At 44.9% G+C, this 27,201-nt stretch overlaps 2 protein-coding genes and 1 long non-coding RNA gene across 33 annotated transcripts in view; 2 read left to right on the forward strand and 1 right to left on the reverse strand.

Moving 5' to 3' along the window:
- LOC114656450 (microtubule-associated protein 2-like) overlaps positions 1–3,815 on the forward strand; it is a 128,217-nt gene extending 124,402 nt beyond the window's left edge. For all 17 annotated transcript variants that reach the window (XM_051930933.1, XM_051930927.1, XM_051930936.1 and 14 more), the window contains 3 exons: positions 614–695; positions 1,376–1,488; positions 3,411–3,815. In XM_051930933.1, coding sequence (XP_051786893.1) covers positions 614–695; positions 1,376–1,488; positions 3,411–3,626 — 411 coding nt within the window. In that variant the 3' untranslated portion in view covers positions 3,627–3,815. The remainder of the gene's footprint in view (positions 1–613; positions 696–1,375; positions 1,489–3,410) is intronic.
- LOC127528966 (uncharacterized) overlaps positions 1–27,201 on the reverse strand; it is a 524,038-nt gene that overhangs the window by 149,010 nt on the left and 347,827 nt on the right. The gene's annotated exons all lie outside the window — the stretch shown is intronic.
- LOC114656453 (protein unc-80 homolog) overlaps positions 17,051–27,201 on the forward strand; it is a 104,317-nt gene continuing 94,166 nt past the window's right edge. For 4 of the 10 annotated variants that reach the window (XM_028808101.2, XM_028808102.2, XM_051930916.1 and 1 more), the window contains exons 1-7: positions 17,057–17,407; positions 17,800–17,848; positions 18,640–18,796; positions 20,397–20,695; positions 20,832–20,955; positions 21,626–21,690; positions 23,598–23,737. In XM_028808101.2, the coding sequence (XP_028663934.1) occupies positions 17,316–17,407; positions 17,800–17,848; positions 18,640–18,796; positions 20,397–20,695; positions 20,832–20,955; positions 21,626–21,690; positions 23,598–23,737 (926 nt within the window). In that variant the 5' untranslated portion in view covers positions 17,057–17,315. Of the gene's footprint in view, positions 17,408–17,799; positions 17,849–18,639; positions 18,797–20,396; positions 20,696–20,831; positions 20,956–21,625; positions 21,691–23,597; positions 23,738–27,201 lie in introns of all 10 variants that reach the window. The other 6 variants (XM_051930917.1, XM_028808103.2, XM_051930918.1 and 3 more) reach the window with 3 other exon arrangements.

Consider the following 27,201-nt stretch of genomic DNA (forward strand, 5'->3'; position numbering starts at 1 on the left):
CCTCCCAACCTTGATATGGGGGGACTGCCTTTCTTGGCTTGTGACTGAAACCTTCTTTCATAAGAAGCTGGTGAGAACTTTGCACCCCTCATTAAACACAAATCATGAGAAGCTTAATTGCTTCTGCCCCTCAGTATGACTGCTGCTTTTATTTGTATTCTTCAAGGAAGTGTCTACTTTTAAAGCTTCATTTCTTGCAGAATGTGATTATATTTGTAGGTTGTTGTGGTGACAGCAGTTGTGACCACTAGGGGCCGCTCTATGAACCAAGAACTGGTGTGATTTCATCAGTCGATCAAAGCTGCTGGCCCTGCTTAGCTAACAGAATAAGCGGCCTGTTCAGTACACACTGCACCTAGCAGACAGCCATGGCGCCAGCGTGGAAGGAAGCCTGCAGCGTTCTGTCTGGCAGTACATATCTTTTAGTGATGGGTTTCTATTCTGCAGCAGACAAATGCTCCTTCCAGAATGGTCTCCTGCCTTGAAGCTGATGCAGTCTGAAGACGCTGGGACGCCCAAACCCTAAATGGGACTAAGTGGGTTTGAAAAGGAGCAGATTGTGTTTCTGTGTAAGTGGAGCCACTTCACGTGTGTGTTTTTAACCTTTTCACAGGTGCACATTCAGACCAAGAAGATTGACTTGAGTCATGTGACATCAAAGTGCGGCTCTCTGAGCAATATTCGCCATAAACCAGGTATTGTGCTTTCCAGAACGGACGGTTCATTGATGTGTTGTTCATTTGTTGAATTAAAACGTGTAGCTCTTTGTCTTCACCTACCACCTTACTCCCATGTCACATCTAGTTTGCCTTTTCCTTTGTGCATGTTTATTGTAGCACAACTACAATTAATTGATTAAACAAAAATTCACACTACCACCAAAATTATTTCAACTGATAAGAAACAAAGACTAACTAGGTGGCTGTTAAAGTCCCAAGAGGCAGTGCAAGGACAGAGAAGCGGCTGGCAGCTGGCAGGGTGAGCGACATGAGATGTAATCAAGTGCATTGTGTACTTCTGTATATCTTGTACAAAAGAATATATATATATTTATACAAATTTAAGTGTTCAGTTGTGTGAGTGCGGATGTCCGTCATTCTGCAGAAATTGAAAGATAATAATTACAGATGCCAGTTGAGGTCAAGTAAGTCCAGTCCTTCTGCTATTGGAGACGAGTGTGAGGTCCTCCAAGGTCCTCTCATACAGTTCGGCGTACCTTGAAGTGTGTGTAGGATGACATGCATGACTTGGCCTTCAAGCGCACGGGCGTTTTGCCAAAAAGACGCCACAGCTACTGTACATCAGGGCTCCACTAACGTTTGATTTTTGTGTATGTGTGAGCGATTCTTTTCCTAACTAATTGTTTATCATGCAGGTGGAGGAAATATAAGAATTGAAAGTGTGAAGCTTGACTTCAAAGACAAAGCTCATGCAAAAGTGAGATCTCTAGACAATGCTCACCACACACCCGGAGGTGGACATGTCCAGGTGAGCATTTTGTGGCCTCAGCAGCTTGATGACATAAATACGACAGCAAATGTCAACTCTCAAAACACTCAAAGTCATTTGGAAAGGCATCGGACATATGCAGTGCTTTAAAGGCTCTTGTTTAACTTTCTGTTCACACAGATCGTGAAATGTAACTCATATGAAATGGACCTGAAGGTTTCAGACTGCTGTGTTATCTTATAGAAGAGTATTCTTATAAAACGTGAGAGCATCGCTAAGTGCATTGGAGTTTAGGAAGCAAATGTCCCCTGAAGCAGTTTGCTTAAGTTCTTATTACTACAAACCATTCAGGACTGCGTTGTTTTATATGCAGTGTTTGCTTTATGAAGTATTTTTGTCTCACTTAGTTGTCCATTCTCTAGACCTTAACCCTAATTTTAGAGCTTTTTACGAAATTGTCTATTTTATGAGATGCGTAACATTGGCCTGACTACCACCCTGTCCCTGGAGGGGTCTCTCAGTACTTGTGGAGAATTCCCAGGCTCTGTCAGACCTGCTGTGTGTCCCGTCTGCTCCCAGTGGGCCATCTAGCAGGCGTCCTCACTCCACGCCCAAACCGTCCCCACTGGCAGCGTTTGCTCTCCAAAGTCCTTCTAAACGTATCTGGAGCTCAGAAGCCATTCAGAGTTGTGCTTCTAGTCTCACTTTTCAGGTGTTTTATTGTCCAGACAGTCAAGTGATAGCTACACTTTTTGAGCAGCACCAGGAGGTAGGTGTGTGTAAGAAAACCAAAAAAGGACAAGCTGGGAAATGTCACAAATAGAACATAAAATCAAATTCAAAAGAACAAGGAAGAGGTCCAAACCAAATGAAACATGTGAGAGTATTTAGAGCAGAGTCGAGGTATCTGCAGATCGGATAAGGATGAATGTCCCAGCTGTCCTATCATCTTGTCGTGTCAGTTATGAACAGGTCACGACCTCTGAGGCCACGCCCCTAGACGCAGGGAGGAAGTGGACCAAATGACAGGAACTCAAAATGGTCACAGTAAGAAGCTAAAATGGCATCCAAGACATTGCCAAACCAAAACATGGCACTTAAACCACAAAGGAGTCCCCCAATGTACAGTAAGTGCTAAGTCATACTTTATAAAAGAGAGAAAGGCAGATCATGAGGGAGGGAGATGGGCAGCAGGACCAGGAGATAAGCAAAGAGCCAGAGATCTGAGCAAATGGAAATAAACACCTGAGACCCCCGAGGTAGTGCAGCGCCGTCAATACATACGACCTGGCGCTGAATGTCAAATACTTCAACTCTCATTGGTGCCACAATGACATCAAAAATGTAACGGCAAGCATTATGAAAAACCCAAAGTCTATTTGTAATAAGTGGACGGAAATCAATTCAGAATGTGCTCTGAGCAGTGCAGTGTTCACAGGTGACCAAACTAATGGAGAATAAGAGCGAGCTTTATTAGCAAAACAATAGTGAAGAGCGGGCATTCTAAGCCAAGCCACCTTCATGGGGTGCTCACTCTGAGTAGAGCGGCCCTCGTGCCTCTGCAGCCCCTGAACTCCTCCACTTGTGCCAGCCTTGCCCATCCTCCCCATCTACATGAGGCGCACTCGGTGCCCATGTCATCATCTCTCAGTCTGGCGGGTTGCTTTGCACAGGTCTTTGAAACACTCCTTGTTCACCTTCTCCAGCCCAGTTAGGGTCTACTCAAACAAGAGTGTGGTGGCACACTGAGGTGACTGGTCACGTGGGGCCTTATCCTTGTGATAAGATGGTGCCCAGTCCAAGCCTGGCTTCCTGCCTCTGTCTGTTGCTGCTGAAATTGCCCACAATGACTCTTGGTGGTAGAAAGTAGCAAACCCAAGTGAATGCGTGTTCATGCCAGTTCTCTCATCAGGCCATTTCACTACCCTCACCGTCTGTGCTTTTCTTTTCTTTTTCCTAAGATTGAGAGCCATAAGCTTTCGTTCCGAGAATCGGCCAAAGCTCGAGTTGATCACGGAGCTGAGATTGTCACCCAGTCCCCAGGATTATCGGGAGCCACTTCTCCTCACCGCCTCAGCAATGTGTCATCGTCAGGCAGCATTAACCTACTGGAGTCCCCGCAGCTCGCCACCCTGGCAGAAGATGTCACCGCCGCACTGGCCAAGCAGGGCTTGTGAGACTCGTGTGTCCATCGCGCTCATCCCTCTCTGTTCAGCTGTCCAGCGTCTCATGATTTCAAACAGCTCGAGTCATTCCTTCAAGGCATGGCATGAAAGTTTCTGGGACCCTAACGGAATTGGGATATTATTTTTTTGGTATTAGTACTCTAATATTAAAAGAGTAAAACATTTAAAAAAAAAAAAAAAGAGAGAGAGAGAATGATCTCGACGTGAAGCTGCATTTGTCAAACCCACGTGTCAGGTGTCATCGGTCATATCCAAGAAGGCTTTATTATTTATGTCATATTTTTCTTGATGGGTATAATGTGCTGTTGATATCCCATACTGCTCTAGTCGCGCTGCTATGGTAAGTTGTGCATGGATGCCGGACTGAAACATGCAGTTTTACTGCCTTGACGCAAGTCACGCTAGTCCAGGAAACGCCGCTGCTGATCGGGCGCCGGCCGTCTCTACCCACGTGTGTATCGATATATGTATATATAGAGCAACGCTTCCATAGCCGGTACGATTAGCTGTCTGTCTATCTATCTATATATATATATATCTCTCTATATACGTGTGTGTGTGTGTGTGTGTGTGAGAGAGGTGAAGACTCACGATACGTTTAGATTGTGACAGCTGATGAAGAGCACGTGTGGAGCCTAACGCTGAAGGCAGTTTTGTATTTGAAGTCCACTTTAGGAAGTCCAATAATAATAATAATAATAACGTGACGTATGACCTTGTGTTGTGGATAGCAGTGGTTGTGGCGCCCATCACTGCACAGGCCCCCCCTTTAAGACGCCCCTTTTGTTGTCCTTATTACAGCCGTGCTGTAACGCAGTCGGGGGGCCCTCTCTGTTTCTCTTCGCCTGCCGTTTCGATCTTCATTTTCTTTACAATGTCCAGCACTGACAAGAAGCAAATGCACAAATGTAAAGAGTCCGACGCGAGACCCAATGACCAAGTCAGGGAGTGAAAGACCAATCGCCGCCATCAAAGATTCTGCTTTGGAAAATGTGGCAAGTTGCATGCCAGCTTTAAGGACTCCTCTCCTCGACACCCGGCGCGAGACGTTCTCTTTTATGTCAAGGGACGTCCCGTCGTGTGACCGTGTCACACTTGTCTTTCTTGCGTCTGCATCCGTTGTAGCCATTGTTCTCTGTGCTCATCTGTGGTGTCCCTCGTAACGAAACCCATGCCAAGTGCAGGATCTCCTCCTCCTCCTCCTCACGTGTCGTGCAGCTTCGCTCTTCGAGCCCAGATCTCCATGTATTTGTACCCAGCAGTCCCCTCTTTAACTTACAAACAAACTGACTTGACAACAAATTCGCATGAAGTGCTTTCTGTAAAGCTCCCCATCTGGTGACCCTGTCTAGTGCTAGCTAGTCGAAGAACACGCGGGCGAGAGGGGACGTCCGAGACATCGGTGACCGGCTTTGCTAAAGTCGAACAAAGGGCTCCAGTTGCCGGGCGTCGACGCCTCAGCCGGCCCCCTCGATGACCAGCACCCCTCCGTTAATCCCCCCAACTTCTCTTTGTCGTCGTGTTTTTATTACTCCTCCGCTACACGTGCTGAAGACCAGTGCAAATGCTGCTCGGTGACGTTAGTCGCCATGTCACGTGCCAGGGGCAGTGTCCCTTGGCGTGGCGTCCGCCGTTGTGAGAGCGTTTGCTTAACGTCTCGGCGACTCGTTAGCGCGGGCGCCTCAGCGACTTATCGGGGTCTTGTGAAACGCGTGACAAGCACAAGAGGAAGGAAGTCCGCTGAAAAGCGCTCTCCTCTCCGGCGCTGTTTGTCGTCCGTTATTCTGCCGTGGCGTGGCGGCACCGAGGGCCCCTTCAGGCAGGTTTCAGTGATGTGGCGCTTTGTAGGCCGTGACGATGAATCTCCTTTTGTGACACCAGTAGAGCGTTCTCTGACCCAGAATCTCAATTTAAAGCCTTGCTTTTATGGCTTTGTTAAGTAACGGCGTAAGGAACTTGAATTTCTTACCTGCATTTACATCGAGGGAATCTCCAGTGTGGCGGGAGCCAGTTGTGTGTATCCGTGTGAGTGTGTGGACTCTTTTTAAACTTCATTTTGTACTCGACTGAAGGGATCGGGCGGAGATGAACGGCGGTTCGACTTTAGCAAAGCAACTCCGGGCCGACTTGAGACCGCGGGCTCTCTGCTGGCACGACCTGTGGGGCTGGTGGGCCTTCGTGTCACGTCCCCCGTGGGCTAACGATGATAGTTCTTTTACAATTCAATTTGCACTTGTACTTGTTGCTGTATAGTGATTGTTTTGCAAAAATAAAAATGCTTCTCATGTACTTCAGCAGTGCCGGCCCTTCTTTTCAACGAGACACACCGTGGGTACAGCGGCGAAGGGGACCGTCACCGAGTGTGCAGATAAACTGGAAAGCAGGGGCCATACAGGAGGCTTCGTCTGAGCGCCAGGCCTACTGGGCTGACATTTTACTTCAGGAGTCTCGTCTTTGGGGTCTGCTGGAGCCCATCATAGCTTAGCATAGGGCACAAATCCTGGACAAGGCGCCAGTCTGTCGCTGGGCGAGCACACAGACACACACACGTCAGGGTCAACGTGGCATTGCCAGTCCACCTAACCAGCAGGTCTTTGGACAGTAGGAGGAAACCCAGGCAGACACCGACTCAGGTCTCCTAACTGTGAGGCAGCAATGCCACCTCCGCGCCACCGTGCGCCCGCCCGTCTCAAGACTCTCTGACTTTAAGGTGAGTGTTTCTTCTCATTGGACTGAAGTCCCTTCCTGCCCACTCCAGACAGGCGGTGGTGGCAGTGGTGGCACTCCCATGGTTAGTCCTGGCCAAACAATAACAATGTCCTTCATTTCAAAATACAAATGGACTAAAGATACCAACCAGTCACAGCGCGGCAAAGCAAAGGAGAACATGCGAGACCCACCAAGACTCGGAGCCTCGCCCAGATTCACCCACCAAATGTCAGACCTGCCACACCTGCATATCCTCGTGGGCCTACGGTGGTCTTCAGACCCCACACCTCCTGCCCACTTTGTCGTGCTGTCGATTTGGTTTGACATTTCTGATACTCGGCAGCCCCGAGTGACAATGTGAGCGCAGGATTACAAATGAATTGAAAGTCACGTCCTGAAATCGCTCCCTCCTGGGGCCCCTGTTTGCTTTAGTGCTCCTTGAGAAGTTTCTAGAACTTGACTGGGCTCCACCTGTGTATAGAAGGTTCCAACCATTCGTACGGCATGGTAGGACAAAAATCAAACTGTGAAGACCACCGCAGTCCAACTGTGGTCAGCCGCAGGTCAGGGTGAGGGGATCAAACCATTTGTAAAGTGTTTGGAGGGGTCTCCAGAAACCAGCAGGACTCTCCCGGCCAAACCAGACGAGAAGGACCTCCTTTAGGGAGGTGACCTGGAATCCAGTGGTCACTATAACAGAGGTGGGAGGACATCTCAGCAGCGGTCCATTAGTCCATCATTGCATATGACAGTTTAAAGGGCAGGGCCGAGGGGCTGATGACACACAGGCACAAAGTGTGGTGGAGCCCTGGCACTGCTCATCATGGACCTGAGGCCACTGCTCACATGAAGTCGGCTGGTGGCAGCATCGTGCTATGGGAACAACCTGCTCCGGCGGGCACAGCACCGGTCAGTGACCTAAAGCAGGCGGGCAGCACAAGGCTGGTGAGGCCTCGGGTGAGACATCAAGATGGCCGGTCACAGATGCTGTCCATCCAAGTGCCCAAATCCAGGGGTGCCAAGCTTGTAGAAACTTAAGCAGAAGACTGCCAAAGGGGGTTTGACTTTTCATAAACTGGCAGACTTTGCTAGAGTTCACTTTGTCGTTACCGGTTATTGTGTGTAGCCTGATGGGCAAAAATGTCAAATTTCTCCGTTTCAAATGGAATCTGCAACACGATAAAGCGTGCAGAACGTGACGGGGTCTCTGAGCCCACTGAGTGACTCCTGAAAATGAGTTTGACAGCAACAGTCTCTTAGAAAATGGACACAAATCTGCAACAAGCCTTCGACATGTAATGTGATCTTGTAAATTCAGATGAGCACCGTCAGCCCTGGACCTTTGGGACCTCTTGGGGACCCCTTGGGGACACATGAATGTTTGCCACGGTGCTGATGAAGACAACATATTAGGTAAAGAAGAAGATCATTGATAAGACAAACTCAGTGACCCGCTGCCTGAGTGGGCGGGCTCAGGGGAGATGATGTCACATGGACCCGCCTCCAGGGCTCCACCCACAAAGTACATAGAGGGGACACATAAGAGAAAGAGATGAAGAGCAATCATTCAAAGACGGACAAGGAGACCTAAAGTTCACGTCAGTCCAGACAACAATAGAACAGCACAGCAGGGCTCGGTACTGGCACACTGGGACGTCACTTTACATGCCACCCTGGGATACGCACTTTGAAAGCTGAATATGAACTTTCACTCGCATGTGTTGTGATTTGGAGGCTTTCAATAGAATTTCACTGGTCTGACCAGCAGAGGCTCACATTAACCCAGCCAGGCCCCAATGCTACCTGCAGGCTTCAGCTGGAGCGGGCCTAAAAATGGGAAGATGGCAGATGTCTACAATTATACAAAAATAAACAACAAAACACCCACAAGTGGAGGGATGACCATCAAACCCTGGCTTCTATAAAAAGGGCACACAGCGAATCTTTATAAATTTAAGGATTTACTCACAAAAATCAGAAATTTACAAGAAAACAGCCAAGGAGCAAAAGAGGTCAAAAAGGAGTTGCGTTAAAGACCCCCAAAGCAACCAGACATGTCCAAGAATCAGAAGCAACAAAATCACAAAATCGGTAAATTCACACAGATAGCAGACGAATGACCCCCTGCTGTCTCAACCAATGGGAGGGCTCAGGGGCTGTGACATCAGAGTGGCCCCACCCATAAAGAACAAGCAATGAGGGCACATGCAGAGACAGGCCAGAATTACAAACCGGAGAGAAAAAGATGAAAATGAATAATTCAAAGAAAACTCACCAAACAGCCTGATTGGACCAACAGCTCATCAGCATAAACTGCCGTTGAAATGAAGAAATGGTCACAAAATTCACCTGCGTCACGTCACATTCCACTCACATCGTGACATTCTTTATAACCCTCTAAATCCAGGCCAGTGTCACCTCTGGAGCTCAACCCAACTGGCATGGGGCACAAGGCTGGAACAAACCCTGCAGAGGGCACCAGTCTGCCAAACGCCCACCAAACACCCACAGGGGCCAGTTTAGCATCACCAGATAACACCACCTAACCCACATGACGGTGGGAGGAAACCACACAGACACGGGGAGAACATGCAAACTCCATGGTGGGAGGACCCCAGACGTGAACCCGTGTCTCCTTACTGAGAGGTGGCAGGGCCACCACTGTGCCACCTTACATGTCACACATGTCATGTTATTATTTCTTTACTGTCACATTGCACTATATGCCAAGTTTCCTCCGGGGACAAGTAAAGTTCTATCTATCTATCTATCTATCTATCTATCTATCTATCTATCTATCTATCTATCTATCTATCTATCTATCTATCTATCTATCTATCTATCTATCTATTATATAGTGCCTTTCACATATCTATCTATCTATCTATCTATCTATCTATCTATCTATCTATCTATCTATCTATCTATCTATCTATCTATTATATAGTGCCTTTCACATAGCTATCTATCTATCTATCTATCTATCTATCTATCTATCTATCTATCTATCTATCATATAGTGCCTTTCACTCTATCTATCTATCTATCTATCTATCTATCTATCTATCAATTATATAGTGCCTTTCTATCTATCTATCTATCTATCTATCTATCTATCTATCTATCTATCTATCTATCTATCTATCTATCTATCTATCTATCTATCTATCTATTATATAGTGTCTTTCACAATCTATCTATCTATCTATCTATCTATCTATCTATCTATCTATCTATCTATCTATCTATCTATCTATCTATCTATCTATCTGTCTGTGTCTTAGATTTGACTCAGCAGACCTTATTAGGCCCCCATGCAGGAGGAATCCAAAGACTTGTTGAAATACGACTCTGCTAAGGACGTAAAGATCGAGAGTTTGTGGGCCACCAAACAGGCCATGAGACCCCCAGTTACTTAATCATCCAAAACAGGACAGATGACACACCATGCGACTGCTCTGAGGGTCCTCGGGGGCGTCAGCCTCAGCTGAACATGCGCATTTGTCCCCCGTTGTTGCATTTGTGTTACGTTATTCCAGAATTTAATAAATTGTTTCTAACTTGTTATTAGAGTACAGGGGGTGCAAAGGGAGCACAACGGGGGGCCACAAGCTCTACTGCCTGTCCAGTTTATAACTTTAGAGCTGTTTAATATTTGCTAGCGTACTTTCCTATTATATTTTTTCATATTAAAAGTTCTTTAGCGTCAGGTGGGGCAGCATTAGTGGCGCACAAGGCAAGTCCACCCGGTGGTCCGTCGATTACAAGCGAGCGGTCGACCCTCCCGAGTCGTCACTCAGACAATGCTGCAGACGCTGCTCCTCAGGGGTCTCATTTATGAAATATGCGTACACAACGTCCCACTCAAACATTAGGATTTACAAAAGACAACTTGACGGGGAACATGGCGTATATTTACCACACGTATGCAACATTTGGGAGAATCTGGGAAATGACAACCCCTCAAAATGTCGACTCCCTGAGCCGTCGTCATGATAAGCGCATTAAACCTCCAAAACGATTACAGACCGCACTTTACAGAGGGCCTGACCTGCAGATCTGCACTGAGAACCTTTTTGGTTTTGTGTCACTTTATAGAGGCCCCTTATTGTCACTTCTCGTCACTGGCCGACAGGTCAGAGACACCTCATCAAGCTTCACTCCATCGTACCCACTGTGCCAGAAGCTGTTAACCGACCGTCAAGGCACCACATCCCGCTTGCCCATGTTGTGGGTGCACATAATGGGTTTTTGCCAACTTAAAATGGCTATTTGTCCCATATGTCCAGCCCCCCTACCCACTCACCTTGTAGTAAGGGCACCTGGCGAGAACGAGGCTGCTTTTGTTAACCATAAGCAGTGACGTTCTAGTGACACACAAGTCATCCTGAGTGAGACTGGGCCCTGGGTCAGCCCGCGATTCATTTATTTGAGGCAGACGTAGCAGTGCTGGCTAGCTGAGCCCTTAGTGGTTCACATGGTCTGTACAATTCATTGTAACAGCAAGCACGTCATTACATGTGACAGGTGACAGCGGCTGCCCGCTCCTCACGCCTTTGCCGGACCCTCAGAGGACAGAGGAGAGGCGCTGTAATGCCGCGCATGCTCTTTAGCTGGCTCTCAGTAGCCGAGCGCAGCTTGATAGTTTTAAATATAAGTGGGCGGGGCTGCACTACCAGCCAATGAGGTGCTGCAGCACGAGGCGCGTTCTGAAACACACATTTACATGGGGATTGTGATTTAGACAGGGAAATTGCGTAGAAATACACGTACGCCGCGTTTTTAATAAATCTGTCTTTTTTTGTTTGCATTTTCTTGCTTAACTCTCTTATTTTGTTTCGTACGCTGTTTTATGAAGGAGGCCCCGCCCTTTTCGTGTCGTCACGGCCTCGTCACCGCCCAAGGTCGGCTGTCATTTGTCATCCCCGCCTCCCTCCGCTCCGCCTCTCTCCTATACGTGGCTTTGCCTGTCAATCATCTCAAGCTGCCTGTTCGTCACCCGAGTGAAGGTTTGACCGACGGGCCCCTCCTCGGATCGCTGGCCACCGCAGCAAACAGAGCAGTACACTGAGGTTGGCGTGTCACTCGTCACAGCAATCGCGTGTGGACAAAGGTGAGTGGCGTCCCCTCCGGAATATGTCCGCCGCCCCAAAAACGCGGTTCGAGTGACTTTGCTTATCCTGTAGCCAACTGTGTATGTGGACGGCCGCTGCGCCTCAAGCAGCATAGTTTGATAACACGTTTAAACATCGCTGAAGCATGCGTTCGATTTCAGTTCTGAAAGTGATTAAATCAAATTCAAAATGTTTTATTTTCACAAATGAGCGATCAACGCTGAAACGTCTTGCCATACAAACACTGTCTCTGACAGTCGAGCGCCTGCCCACGCGCCTCCCGCCTTTTCTTAAGCGCCAAACCCGCACGCGCCTCTTGAAACGGCCGCCGATGACGTCAGCAGCGCGCTCTGAGAGCTTTTTGGAAGAGAAACCTGACGGGATGGACGAGGAAAGCCGCGCTGCGTCGTGTCGGGATGGGTGAGAATCGCCGCTTGAATTTGTAATATCTGACTAGTGGCTTGAGAAATCCACATAGCAAACGTACAGGCGTACCGTGTGAGCGGCTCGGGCACGTCGGAGCAATCCGCCTAGTAAAATATTGTTTACGTTTATGTTCGACGTTCTCTTAAAGATAGCCGAGGTTTCCCTTTTTTAAAAATTGTTTTGTACATTTTGACCAAAGCTAATTATTATTGGCATGGATGTCTTGTATAAAGTTGATGTTTCCGAACATTTCCTTCAAGTCTCCAACAGCTGCCGTCAGTATTTGGTGTCCGGCGTTGCACGTTTTTAAACACATCTTGCAGGCAGGCCCCCCTTCATGAATTGTGACCATCCGTCCTTATCAAAAACTGCCAGCTCCACTCCTGAGTCTACCAGGGCGCATCAGACACAAAGCAGGAGTCAAAGTGCCAACATGTAGTCCTCTCAGAAGACGTTTCTGGGCCTCAGAGGGCCTCCGCCATTCTCTCAGCTTTGATTCTGGGGTGAGCCGTGGAGGATGAGCTGCACCGGCTACACCGCTGTGTTTGGACGGGTAAGGTGTGTGACGGAGGCGTCTCGTAGGCCTCTCTATCAATTAATAAAAGCTTTAATCAGAGATAGCGCACTGAGGACGCTGACCTCTTTACTGCCTCACTGCGCCCCAGTTATTTACCCCAAAGGGAGCTTCCATTGATCTTTGGGGATATTCACCCTGGAAGTGTGACAAGTCAAGCAGAAATTAGAACGACTGTCTGCCGAGGGCTGACATTGCAGTTTGGGTGTTTTTACTGGGATCGTGTGAGGGTGTCAGTGTGACGTTTTACTCATTGTGTCTTCTGCTCAACTCCTCATGTCAGAGTATTAAGTCAGTGTTTTAGGAGCAATAAAGGTTTCGTCTTCCTGAATGAACCACAACTGCGTATTTGTCTTTCCTGGGTGTATGTCCTGTTAGGAGATAAAAACCATTCAACAAAGGAAACGGTGACCTGAGGAGCCCATCTTGTGTCTGCATGGTGGTTTTGAATGAAAATCTTTTGAAAATCACATATTGAGATCAATGAACAGACGGAGCGAGCAGTTCAGCCAGCCTGTAATGACGGTCACGTCAGGTGACGTATATCATAACAAGAACCCACGGATAAGTAGAAGTGAAAGAGAACTGCTGACATGAAACATCGCATTTCAGACAGGAAAGAAAATGAAAGAGTGAGGTGCACATAAAAGTGGACTCCGTACGTAACGCTGTGAAAAGCTCACAGTAATGGCAGCAGGCCCATGGAAATGGCGGATGTTTAAGAGGTCAGCCGCTCAGTCAGCAAGTCTCTGAACTGCGTGTAAGGTTGGAGTCATGATATTTCAAATCGGAGATCTGCCCTGCACAGAAGCACTCAACACAACGTTCCACTACCACAGGTCCTCTTTTAGTTAGGCCTACCACAGCATGCAGAGTCGCAAAGCTGGCTGCTGTCATTCTAAGTGCCAAAGCCTGGCAACCAGAAGTTCTAAACGACTTTAGACCAGTCAGCGTAACTTCTGTTGCTAGGAAATCCTTTAAGAAAACGGTTAAGAAGGAGGATCTTCTGCACAAAGGAACGATGCATTTGAACCCACACCACTTGACAAACATCGCAAAGACAGACATGGAGGATGCTAAAGAAACACTTCGGCAGATGCTGAATGAGCACTCTGAGAAATGTCAGATACTGCACGACATTTTTCAGATGCTCTCAGTATCGCCCAGCTTCTCGTCTTGGTAAAGAATCAAATCTGAACATTTCTGTTTTAAATAGCTAACCTAGTTGGTTGGACGCTTACTTTATATCACAAAGACCTGTTACTTGTTTTCCTTCCTTGAGTGTAATCTTGGCCATTTTTGCCCAAATGCACATGTCTCAGATTGATGCACTGCACATTACTTCAGAGTAACTCGTCACGTCTGTCTCTCCTAAAGTCTCAGTTTTGAGGGCTCCATTGCTAAGGGAGTGGATTTGAAATTACAAGGTTACTTTTTCTATACTTGTGGGTTTTATTCCTTTTGGAAACTGTGTTGATTGTTAATTTTGCATCTCTTTTCCTCAATGTTATTAATTTCTAAAGTTGTTTTGTGTTCTGGCACTTTGCCTTTTTGAGGAAGTTGCATCCTGTGATGTCATTGTACTGACAGCATAAAACATGACGATGCCCTCTCCTGAATGTCCAGGGTTGTGGATTGTTCTCAGAAGAGTTTTGCGTCATTAAATACTGAGCCCCATTGTTAGGTTTACCTGATTCGACAGACACTTTACAGCCCTGTCACAGTCACCATCGCGCCCGGTCTTACACACTCTGGCTCTCAATTGGTTACTCCATTTCAAGCCAGCAAATTGCCATCCAAACGCCTTCCACCACCTCCAGGCTGCAAAACTCGGAGAGCATCCCTCCTCTGATTGGTGAACTGCAGGTACTTCATTTGCATGAGTGGGCAGGGCTAGGTAGTTGAATGCTGAGAGTCATTTTTCCAAATGGCTGAAGCCCACTAGAGAGAGCAAAGCCTTTAAATGGATTTCTTTAAATAAATGTGATGGAGAGTAAGTAAGAAGTATAACAAGAGCTCATTTGGCTGTATTTGTTACATTTTTATTCTTTCAGCTGAAACAACATAACTAAGTTAGTGAGGAGCTGTGTCTGCATGCACATCCAAAAGGAAAACTGGAAAGTTATTTGAATGCTGAGGAGGAAGGAAGGTAAGAGGAGCAGCGTTTAACACTGTAGCCTTCATCACTGTGTTTCTTAGGTTCTTCTACGCTGAAAAGGAAAGAAGGTTTCAGTAAAGCAATGTGGCCTGCAGAGGGCGCTCCTGCCACCCAAGCCTGACACAGAGGCACAAGTACCAGCACACTGGTTTATTTTATTTTCCTTTTCTTTGTGGGAAATGCCTTCCCCGTTTCCCACAAGTACAGCACAGTAAAAGCACACAACATTTCTTTTTCTCTTTGCCTTCTCTCTCTCTTCCACTCCTCCTGACAAGCTTTGTCTTCTCCCACCCAACACTGGCCCCCAGAGTACTGGCTGCTTCTATAAGGCACCCAGGGGTGCTCCAGGTGCTTGTTGACCCACTTCTGGCAGTACCTCCGGGTGTACTATACGGGCTCAGCAGCAGCTGCAGCACCCCCTGGCAGCGCCCACAGATCCCAGCAGGGCAGTATTAACTCTTTGAGGGCTGAATATGTTTTTGTAAGCAACTCTGTTTTCTGAAAAGCACACAAAGCAAAGGTTTCTCATGTAAATCAATATAAAACGTCTGTTACTGTGGCTGCTGTCGACACCTGTTCAGCGTCTCTAGGTTTACACAGCTCAGCTCGTCTTTAGCTTTATTATCCCATACACATTTGGTCCTGCCTATTAACAAATAGCCTGCTATAGTTTAATGTTGCATTCAAATGAAAAAGGATTACTTACAATTATATGCTGCAGGCTTTAACCTTCATGTTGTCAAGTGTTTTAGACAGAGATCATCTTCCCATACCTTTCAATATATTTCTTTTTCTATTTTTTAAAATGTTTTTGTATTTTCCTGACATGTACAAAATGTGCTCTGACAGTAACAGAGTTACCATGAAAGTAGTTTCTGTACTGAAGCTGTCCCACCTCTGCCTTCCTGTTTCAGACCCCCATTTTGCTTTTCGTGATTGGCTGACGCCTACTGTAATGCCCAGTGTTCTCGATAATCGGGTGGCAGTAGTTGGGACTGCAGGGCCATTGGGTGAATGAACTGCCACTAGCTGTGAAATTGACAGGCTTCACACTTTTAAATGACAGGGCTTGTGTGACATGTTACTGTCATAGGCAGAGAAAAAAAGCGTAAAGGGGAGTGGAAATGCAAATAAGACATTTTTGACTTTACAAATTGCACACAATTTCAAGAAAAATAGCTTAAAATGAAGAGTCATAAGGCACTCTCAGCTCCTTGTTTCATGCACGATGGAGTGAAAAGGAGCCCACTGTGACCTCTTTTGAACAATGTCTTTGGTTTTATGTGCTGCCCTTTGATATTTCAGTTTCTAGTTTGGGACTTTGGCCCCTTTTCAGTTTCTTTACCCTCGTCTTCTGCTCCCACTGTTTTGTGGGCTGCTGTTTCACTCTTCTTTTATCTCCCACCATTCCCCCATTTTCTCTTGCTGTAAACCCCAAATGAGTCACTTTACCTGATTGTGGATATGTTTTAAAAAATAAGATTTTAAAGTTGCCCTGGAAAGAAACCTGTCAGCACAATAAGCCTGAATTTGTTTATGCTGCAGCCAGGGCTGGATTTATATGAAAAGAGGCCCTAGGCTATTCCACTTATGAGGCCCTTTCACCTTCCATTTTTAAGTTTGTAAATTACATGAGAGATAATAAAATACGTAATACGCGTTGATCTTAACCAATACATTTTTATGTTTGTTTATTGGTCATATGCGTAGAATTTCTCCTTATTTTCAGTTCAGTATTTTAGTGTTCACTGTTTTTAGAATAGTGTAATTTTAATTTTGCTAACAATTTGAATGTAGGCCCCTCTTGATCTTGAGGCCCTAGGCTGAAGCCTAGTTAGCCTATAGGAAAATCCGGCCCTGGCTGCAGCAGCAGGTGGTTGTGCCCTAGCTGTGAGCACACATCATATGTGACGAGGCTTTTTATTTAGCACACCCTATGGAAAGTGACAAGTGTAGTGTGCAATAAAAGAAGTAAAGTGGAATCCAGGATAATGAAGACTATAAAATGACTACAAAGTGCGAATCCCGCACTGCTTTGCCGATCTCTGAATGCTTTGAAGGCGCATGTGTGTCAGCCCTTTGACGGCCTGTTGCTGGGCTTGAACGCGCGACCTCGCAGTCCCTCACCAGCCGGCTAGAAGTCGTTAAATGTAAAATGCGAAACGCGGTTTGACTTTGCTGTGCCACGCAGGTCGTCATGGAGGGCTGCTCAGACGTTTCATGTCGGAAGCTTCGTAACTCCCCAACGTGACAAACGCACACGAGAAGACGCGTAAACCGGGCAGCCCAGTGCGCGTGCGCGTTGCGTTAACTAAGGCTTTAGCGTTTTGGGGGGTGGCGACGGTGGTCCTTGTTGAAGGTCTTCAGCAGTGCGCTGCACACTTGTGAGTCTGTCAACACAGACAGGTCGATTAAAGGGACATTTCGTTCTCTTTGACTTTATGTTGCTGCATGCGAGGCTCGCCGGCCAATGAAAAGCGTTATTAGTGTCGTGTGCCTTTAAGGCTGCGAGGCGCCGGCTGCTCGACTATTCATCTCCTGGTTGCTGTCCTCGGAGGGTGGTGCTGAAACCGCATCTTTGCCACCGTGCAGGTCTTGCAGCCATTTTCCGCGAAATGAAAACATGAGTGGCATGAACCGGCAGCGCTGCTTTACATCTCCATGACATAGAGCGGCGAATATTCGTCGACGAGAGCGCAATGGTTAAGAGAAAAAGTTTGGACGAGACCGATCAGGAATGTGGAAGGGGGATTCCATTCCCAATACAGACATTTTTATGGAGACAAACCAGGTTAGAATTTTACCCTTGAATAAACCAATGACATGTAAGTGTTGGTGGGAGGTGGGCACTGCAGGCACTTCAACGTATGCCATAAGAAAAAAAATGTGAATAATAAAAGGAGAAATTGCACTGAATATGTGGCTCGGCACTGCTGCACAGGCTCAGGGCTAGGCCAAGGTATGTGCTTCATCAGAATCGACGAGTGGTATCAGCACATATTAGTACGTGCTACTGCAGAGATGTACAAGCAGAAGGTGATGTTTGGCTCGCCGTCTTGGTCTTCTATGAGGGTTAGAAGGTGTCATGAAACTGCAGAGTGTTGTTGACAAAGCAGTGGCAGAGATTTAAGAGCTTTCATTATTTGATCTAATCACCTTTTGCTGTGTTTTGTGTTTTTAAAGTGCTTTTTTGAGACCAAAGCTTGGAAAACAGTATGAAGCTTCCTGTGTGGTAAGTTCTTCAACACAAAACCTGGCATTCACATTTGAAAATTCGTTGTCTTGCATAATGAAATATTTCACTTCAAATGCAAAATTTGATGTGCAAATGCTTCTTGAATGCTGTCAACCGTAATCAGGACCGATCACAGAATAATTAATGAAATGAATCGAAGTTATGAAGTCTCTATACACACATAAAGTATAGGTATGCATGCGCATATATGCTGTAAGTAAAATACAGAATAAATTAATAGCAGGCAGACAAAAGGGCACTATATAAAAATCATATATAGGATAAGCGTTTAAATTTTGTCTTAGATTCTATGAAAAATAAATAACTAAAAGCAGAGTTGACAGTGGCTTGGATATTTATCTTTAGTCCTCTTAATCTTGCCCTTGTTCTCTCATCAAGGAGTTGAACCTTCTGCCTTTCAGGTGTGTTGGAATTAAGAGTGTGCTGGTAGACAGTACTGCCACATGTAGGAAAGAGAATGCCAGGGCGTACCTGTCAGTAGCTTTGATTTCAGTGTTAGTTAGTGTCATTTAAAGTGGACACTGACAGGTGTTTTAACTGCATACTGTTCTTTTCTACTGTTTATATTGGGAACCAGGGAGCCACTGAAAGAAAGAGAGAGAATGAATGGCACAGCACTTGGCTGTCAGTAGTAGAGTCCATTGTTAAAATTACATAGAGTATACATTGATTATTACTGTAATGGCCATACAGTCGATAATCATATCTAAAGATTCTGCAGCACTTGTGTTTGTGTGTATTTCTTTATTTTCTTTTTCCCACTGTAGTCTTTTGAGAGAGTCCTGGTGGAAAACAAGCTTCATGGTCTTTCCCCCTCATTGTCTGAAGCAATCCAAAGTATTTCCCGATGGGAACTTGTCCAGGCTGCTCTGCCACATGTACTGCAATGTACATCTATCCTACTGTCGAATCGCAACAAGCTGGGTAAATTAAAGAAGACTTGGGGCAAGGCTTACATATTAATTTGTTTCTGTTTGTTAATGATTAGATGGCAGTAATATCATTCCATGCATGTTATTATACAGCTTGTGTTTTAATGTTCTAGAATAGTCCTGACGATTAATGTCTGTGGTAGGTGGCTGGTCCCATTGAACAACATGGTGGCGAAGGCTTACTATAAATGACCAAGCAAAATGACACCTTTTATTGGCTAACTAAAAAGATTACACTATGCAAGCTTTCGAGGTGACTCAGGCCCCTTTACATCTTGCCTGAAGAAGTGGCCTGAGTCGCCTCGAAAGCTTGTGTATTGTAATCTTTTTAGTTAGCCAATAAAAGGGGTCATTTTGCTTGGCTTTTCTCTACATTCATAATGGCTAACACGGTACAAGACCCTAATACTATAAATGACCATAAATAGGGTGGGTAGTGCAGTGGTGAAGACAGCACCAGAGCCCAGTGTTACATTAACCAGCCAGGACTAATAATAATAATAATAATTCATTACATTTATATAGCGCTTTTCTCAGTACTCAAAGCGCTAAAAGAACTGGCACTGTCTGTCTGTCTGTGTGTGTGTGTGTGTGTGTGTGTGTGTGGAGTGTGCAGGAGTGAACCCAGTAATCGATGGGCACCCACCCCAAGATAGTGAGTGCCACTGTACACCAAATGCTGTTACCATCAGCTCAGAGCAACTCAGACTTGGCTTAGCAATTGAGATTTAACACATGATAGGAATACATAATTATCCATGAAAGATTTGTGTTCTTTAACATATTGTAATTTTTGAAATAGAAAGTGTAATTATAATTAGACATTTATTTAATTCACTTTACAGATGAATTATTTTACAATTAATGCATTCGTTTACGAGTGTTTTTGCTTAACATAATAATTCAAATACAGATTTTCAGGAACCTATCCCATCAGCACTGAGTTCAATTCAGGAAACAACCCAGGATGGGGTGCCAGTCCCTTGTGGGGCCCAGTGTTCCACGCTGACATTCAGTTTAGAGTTCCAATCATCCGATCCTTAATGTATGCCATGTAGATTGGATTTTTCTTAGTGAGGAATAGAAATAGTCAATATATTTTAATTATATTCATCATTAAGTAGCTGCTTTTTTGAAGTTTGCTTAAAATATTTAAACATAAAAAGCTGGAAAGAATATGAAAATATCTCACTTATATTTAATTACTAGTTATTTTAAAATAATGTATTTTGTGAAGTTTATTTGTGGAATTTGGCTAAGATGCCTTCTTTTTGAGTGAATTCAAGGAGACTTGCCATGCTGTGTAACTCCTATTGTGTATTCCCAAACAGCACCCATGGAAGGGCGGCATAGCAGTGCAGCAGTTAGCACACCTGACTTCCACCTGCATGATGTTTTGTTCAAGTCCTGTGTGGAATGTGCATGCTGTGATTCTGTCTCTGTGCGTGTGTCTGTGGATAGTCAACGAATGAGTGATCTAACTGTCTGTCCTATCTATCTATCTATCTATCTATCTATCTATCTATCTATCTATCTATCTATCTATCTATCTATCTATCTATCTATCTATCTATCTATCTATCTATCTACAGGACATCAAGACAAACTTGGCGTAGCAGAGACCAAACTTCTGCATACCCTGCACTGGATGCTGCTAGATGCAGCTCAGGAGTGTAATCATGAGGCCAGTTTTGGAGGTCGAGATTCAAGCTGGTCAGAAAGCAGCAGTGCTTTCATACACCAGTTGGAAAACCAGGGATCTTCTGGACAGGGCCTGCATGGTAGTTCTGCAGAAGATGATGAGCAAGCCAAACAGAAGATGTTTCACAAGTCCATGGCCACTGTTGAACTATTTGTATTCTTGTTTGCCCCACTGGTTAATAGAATTAAGGTAAGTTGTCTACCCTGTTCACTCTTCCTTGCTGCTGAGCAGTACGTGATCAGTGTAAAATGACTGCTTTTTCAGCCCGAGTAATAGCAGACCCATATGCGTTATTCATATGTGTGCGTGTGTTTTGTTTCTTTAGGAGTCAGATCTCACATTCCGATTGGCCAGTGGCCTTGTCATTTGGCAGCCAATGTGGGAGCACAGACAGCCTGAGGTTCCTGCTTTTACAGCACTCATCAAGCCAATCAGAAACATTGTAACAGGTGAACAGCACCACCTTAAGTGTCTTTAAAATGTTATTACATTTTGATGGGAATGATAAACCAACACATAATAGTGCACAGTCTTTGATTTGTATACATTAAACGTATATAATGAATGTTATATATCCAGACACACAGTATACGTATAAAACAGTATATGTGATCCACTTTAATGAAAATATATTTTCCTTGAAGAACACTTTGTGATGTTAGGCAATGTGTAAAATGCTTTACAAGTAAAGAAAGTAGTTTATTTTACTGTAGTTTTAATTTCTTTGAAAAGCAGTTTATCAAAGTTGGCACTAAAATGTGCTACAAGGATGATGGTGATAGAAATCTTTTTAATGCCAAAGGAAAGGCACAGAAAGGTGCAGCAGTGTCTGGTAATATACCAATATAAACCTAAAACACAATTTGCCATAAGTTGTTTGCAATTTAACCAAATGCACAATATAAAATGGAATAACTTTGAATTTCCAGAACGTGTGACTTTAACTGTATGATCCATATAGGATTTAGCATTATTAATAAATCTCTTTGTGGAATCGACGGTGGGGACACATTCCTGTCTTGTGACTGTAAAAGTTAAAATGACAACAGTAAACGAGATGTCTCTGTTTCGTTTGGAACACTCAGCTGTTTTTTCTTTTCTGACACACGTTACTTTCAGCGAAGAGGAACTCCCTGAACAATCCGCAGAAAGACTCCTGTGAGGCGTCTAACCCGGGCTGCACGGTGGGTATTTACAGCAAATGTTTGACTTTGGATAATGTGGGTGTAGAGCCGGGGGTCACATGCAGCCCCTCCAGCCACCGTCTGTTTCCAGCAGGAGTGAGCACAAGGCAGGATTTCCACGCTCCGCTGTTTCCTTATGAAGCCACCCGACTAATCACAGGCTCGGCGCTAAACTTCCTGTAGTACAGGAAAATGTTAACCTTAAGAAATCTCACTTGATCTTTATTTCTAATTTGTTTTATTTGAATAGCTTTTCTATGATTTTCTTTTCTGTAGTCATTTCTGTATAGCATGTAAGAGTGAAAAGTCAAGCATGTGAGTGTTGTGGCATGTTGTCACACAGCGCAGTGTGTAATACCAAACTGCAATGCAGAGAACATCCGCACGTGATGTCAGTGTAGTAAAAGAATGAACAAGTAGGGTACATCAAAATGAATAACCTGGAAAACATCGGAAATGAAGAATGTTTTATATGTTTGCACTTCGGTCATTTCAAATGGAATATCAAACCAGTAAGCACTATTACCAGTGTCTAAGTTTAAAATGGGAGTCTCTGCAACTCTCTGATGAAATACTGATATGCCTGAGTTGGACTCGTCTAAACCGGGGTGTCCAACTCTGACCCTGCAGGGCTACAGAAGCTGCAGCTTTCGTAACTAGTGACCAATGTCTGCTCTTAATGGACTTCTTTTCCCTTCATTTTAATTGCCTTATTTTTTACAAACTCGGTCCTGCTTCTGTTTTCCTAAAAAGGCGGCCAACAGGTGAGCAGCAGAGTTGGGGCTTCAGATTCCTACCAATTCCACTCCATCATGTTTCTTACTTAGAAGCCAATTCTTGCTGTTAATCAAACCCGTTTTTTTAATTCCGTGGCCTGTGTCTGCTCTCACTCTTGAGCATGGGAAAGGGGCTAAACAAGTAAAATGTAGTATTATTATTATTATTATTTATGATTATTCTGCCATTTCCAAAACTGTTGATTTTCTTTTAAAGATCACAGTCAGCATCACTCAGACCTTCACTTTTCCTTATCTTCAGATCTTTTATGACAGGTACAGGTTAGCTGGTCAGATGTTGGCTCATTATTATCTCCTTATTGTTTGGCTACTGATTAAAGGAAAAGAAACAATTAAGGCGTCTGAGTCTTAATTACCAAGTACATTTAAATTTATGTAAGCGTTAACTAACAGCAAAAACTTAATACTAGCTAAGAAATGGGTCAGAATGAAAACCTGCGGCCAGTGTTGCCCTCCCAAGACCAGAGCTGGAGAACCCTGGAAAAGGGAAGATGGCAAAGCCGCACAATTCATAAATCACACTATAAAAATAAACTCCAAACACCTCAAGTGAGTAGCAGCAACTTATCCATAAATAAAAAGAGGAGGCAGCGGGATGAGCATGGGCTTGTGATCTGGGCATGTTTGCTGGGCATTTTAGTTTTCTTTTTATTTTGCCACCCATGAGATTCAAATGCCAAAAAGTGTGTATCTGGTTTTAGAAGAGTAGGATTCTTAGCTTCTATCAAATAAAAGTGTGGGGATTTGTGTAATCAGAGTCACACTGCGAGGATTTCTTTCCTTGGCCTGATGTATCACATCACACATTGGGTAAAGGTTATGATGGGCTCAGGCCTTGCATGGCGGCTGTGAAGCGGTAAGTCGATTCACATATAAGCAGGGAGATAATGAACTGACGTTATCAAAAGGCTTGGCCTAGAATAATATGACATCCAGCATAGCAATATTTAATACGCAGAAGATATCAAAAATAGCAGAAAAGGAGTACAAGATCATTTAAGTACAATGTTCATTTAGCCGATCTTCTCCTCTTTCACCTTTTAAATTTTGTTTTTTGCATTTTTTTCTCTGCTCCTTTGCACTAATTTGTGACCTCCTATGTTTACCAAGGGTTTCCAGGTGGTCTGCGAGACCTCACAGTCAGACTCGTTACTACCCAGCGCCAGTGTGCAGACCTGTCACCGTGGCAACTCCATGGAGGGGAGTGGGCCTTCCCAGACCTCCAAGGAAAAACTGGCTGCTCAGAAAAGGTAAGCAGCGGTGTGCCGTGACCCAAGTGTTTTAGTGGCCTCTTCTTGTGGATTGTTTCGCCTGGTACTGCAGTCACGTTTCATTTGCGAATGTCTAAAGCTTTTATCCAAATGATTTATGATGTTTTAGAGATGTATTCATACTTTGTTGGTCCGAGTTTGGAAGTGCATTACCTCCTCAGTCGTCATTTATAATGAATGATTTTTTTCTTCAAGCACATTTTTCAGTATTTAGAATCTAACATTTACTGCTGGAGAAGGAGTGAAGGAGTAAAGCGACAGATGACATTCCTTGTAACGTCCCCAGTGCCTGCTAGAGATCATGTGCAGTAATTAGGCAGAAGTAATGAAATTAAGCATTTCAGCCTGTGCTCTCAGCTCTTACACAGCCCACTTTTCTGTCTGCACAGTTCATGGCAGAGATTCATTTCAGGGCCGTAGTCTAAATTGCAGTGATTCAGGATGCCAGGGGGCCTTTTGCTGTTCAAGTCCACAATCTTCTTAGATATTTATGCAAAACGAAGTTGGCTGAGGCACAGCTCTCATGGGGCTGGCTGGCTGCTGTGGCCAGTGGAAGGTAAAGAGAAAGGTGGCACGTGATGGCTGCATTTCACTGTAGAAGGCCCAGCTGTGAAGAACGTGCATTTTGCTCCCATTATACTGTAATGGCATTTCCTGTGTGATTCTTTGGTTGCATATCTGGTGACCAGACTGTGAAGTGTGGAGTCTGGGCTTCACATAACTAGCAAACAGTTATGTATAACTGAGCCCCTGGACCCTCATCACAGAAATGTCATCTCTTTGTCGTGTCACTGCCATTTGCGGCTGCACTTGGAGCTTCTAACAGAATAAAGAAGAGACACCCCTAGCAACCATGTGGCCTGGCAAGAAAATATAAAGAGACCTGAGCTGTGTGTGTGTGTGAGTTGGGATTTCTGTATTTCTTCTGCTTTTCTCTTTTTCGGGCACCACAATGAGATTTGTTTACTTTCAGGGATTAATGCAGTGACCCAGAAAACACCAAAGATACAAATTCTCTCTCCTCTCTGTTTGGGCCGTTACATACGGATACGTCGAGTGTGTGATCCAATGCAGGCTGTCCTGTTAGATTAACTCACGCCCGACAAATGACCCCCTGGTCGAGCTCCTTCACAGGCACAGGCAAGACAGCAAAATACTTTATGACAGCATCTGCTGTGAAAAGCCACATCACAGCTGCCACATCAGTGCCCCCCACTGACTCCCAGTGTGTTCCCGAGCAGGTCTTCTCAACTTCCAGTTATCCCAGTGTAGAAGTAGAGAAAAGGTCACACTGCAGCTGGTATTGTGTTCTGAAAGGCACCTCACCAATGCCATGCTGCATGCCACTTCATGTGCCAGTTTGTACATATTCGCAATGTGGAAACAGCTGTGCAGCAGTGTAACGTAAAGCACCATGGCCTAGAGGTCAGTGTGGAGAGGTGCTGCAGTATATACTGTACTATCTTGGAAAGTTCTGGTTGACATCTCTCTCTACGAGTCCACTGGCACACTGGGTTCAGTCAGCAGACCCAACTGGAATTAGGGCTTCCTTTCAACTTGACTTCTAATGTGGATTCTTCCATCCAGGCATGACTAAAATTAGATCATAAATGTTAGTTTTCTGAAGCCAAATGTATAAAAACGACGCCTGTGCCAAGTCAGATCCTGCCATCTTGTTGCTGCGGGACATGTCAGGGTGCCAGGGCTGTGAAGACTTACAGTGACTGATGCTTCAGAATGTTCTGTTTTTTGGACATTGCAGGCTGTTAAGTTGGAGACTTTACTGCTCAAGGAGTAAAATGTTATTCTTTTGTGCCAAGAAAATCTTGTGAGAGTGGAGAATATTTTTGCACAGCATAGTGTTGCATGACCAAGTCGCAGAGTTGTCTCTTGGTAGCACTTTGGACCCTGAACACCAATTCACAAGATTACTGGTGCAGAAATGAACACGGCCTGTTAATTAAGGTGCAAACCGCAGACATTCGGCCTTATGACACACATCTGAAGCACTGAGGGCCAGAACAGGTCAGGTCACCTTGGGTTGTTCTTCTCCACTTTCATCTTTTTTTCCTCCACCAGTGGTTTGTGATGGTCAGCTCTCAGTCTGACATACGTACCTCACACAAAGCTGCCAGTAATACGCCTTTTGGGAGTCGGGTGCCTCCTCAGACAGACCCCCGTGGGTACTTCAGCCTGAAGGTTTGGCCCTGCTGTGCCTCTGCAGTCTGCCTCCAGCCACTCATCCCGAGTTACTCTTTTCCTTTCTCTTACCGGAGACACCACTTTTGACTGGTGGGCCTTATTTTGGGTCTTGTGATAGGAAGCCCACACAGTCAGTTCAGCTCCTTCCCCTCTTTGCATGACATCTCGTGATGCACAGACTCTCGTCAGTCACAGAAAGGAGGCTAAAATATTGAACAGCTATGAAGGCAGCAAACTTGGTTTATTTATACAGCTTTTCTGTTCTGTTTGCCAGATATACAATATGTCTAAACAAATTTCCTTCTGGGATAAAATAGTTCTGCTTGCCAACCTAGATATGTTTTTGATTTACAGCAGATAAATCAAATTAAGTACAATGTCTCGTCCTTTTTACCAAAATAAGTTGGTGATAGTCTATGAAAGACGTGACATCTTGTGCTGGTATTTACCATTCATGGCCAGGGCACTGAACTTTAAACCACAGGGCTCTGCCTCTGACCCCCTCTTTTAAATTGATGTTTAACCTGCCAACAAGGCAACTATGAATTCAATTTATGGAAATAATTATAGCAGTAAGGAGACTTAGGATGGCGCAGCCCATTGCAGAGAGGCACGGTGTAAAATAAAGTGTGTCTGAGCATCAGAGCCTGTGAGACAGAACGTCACTTTAGCCTACCATCCTGATTTCTCGATGATGTCTACGTGAAGCTAACATTAATGTCATTCAAGTCAGCTCTGTTTTCATGATATTTCCAGATAGTGCTGGACTGAATCAATATAATACACTGTATTTAAGTGTGTAAAGCACGATAACACAAATGACTTCAATAAATAAGGTATTTAATAGGAGACAGAGCTGGAGGTGGCAGAGTTAAGGATGCTAAGATTTGCATTGGGTGTGATGAGGATGGACAGGATTAGAAATGAGGACGTTAGAGGGTCAGCTCAGGTGGGACGGTTAGGAGACAAAGTCAGAGAGGTGAGATTGCGCTGGTTTGGACATGTGCAGAGGAGAGATGAGGGGCATTTGGGTTTTAAGGATCAACCTGCCAGGTAAGAGGAGAAGAGGAAGGCCTAAGAGGAGGGTTATGGATGTGGTATGAGAGGACATGCAGGTGATGGGTGTGACAGAGTGAGATGACGAGGACAGGAAGATATGGAAGAAGATGATCCGCTGTGGCGACCCCTAACAGGAGCAGCTGAAAGAAGAAGAAGAAGAATATCGTAATGTGTTTAATCCC

The sequence above is a fragment of the Erpetoichthys calabaricus genome, chromosome 8 (genome assembly GCF_900747795.2).
Source record: "Erpetoichthys calabaricus chromosome 8, fErpCal1.3, whole genome shotgun sequence".
In the NCBI taxonomy this organism is placed as follows: Eukaryota; Metazoa; Chordata; class Cladistia; order Polypteriformes; family Polypteridae; genus Erpetoichthys; species Erpetoichthys calabaricus.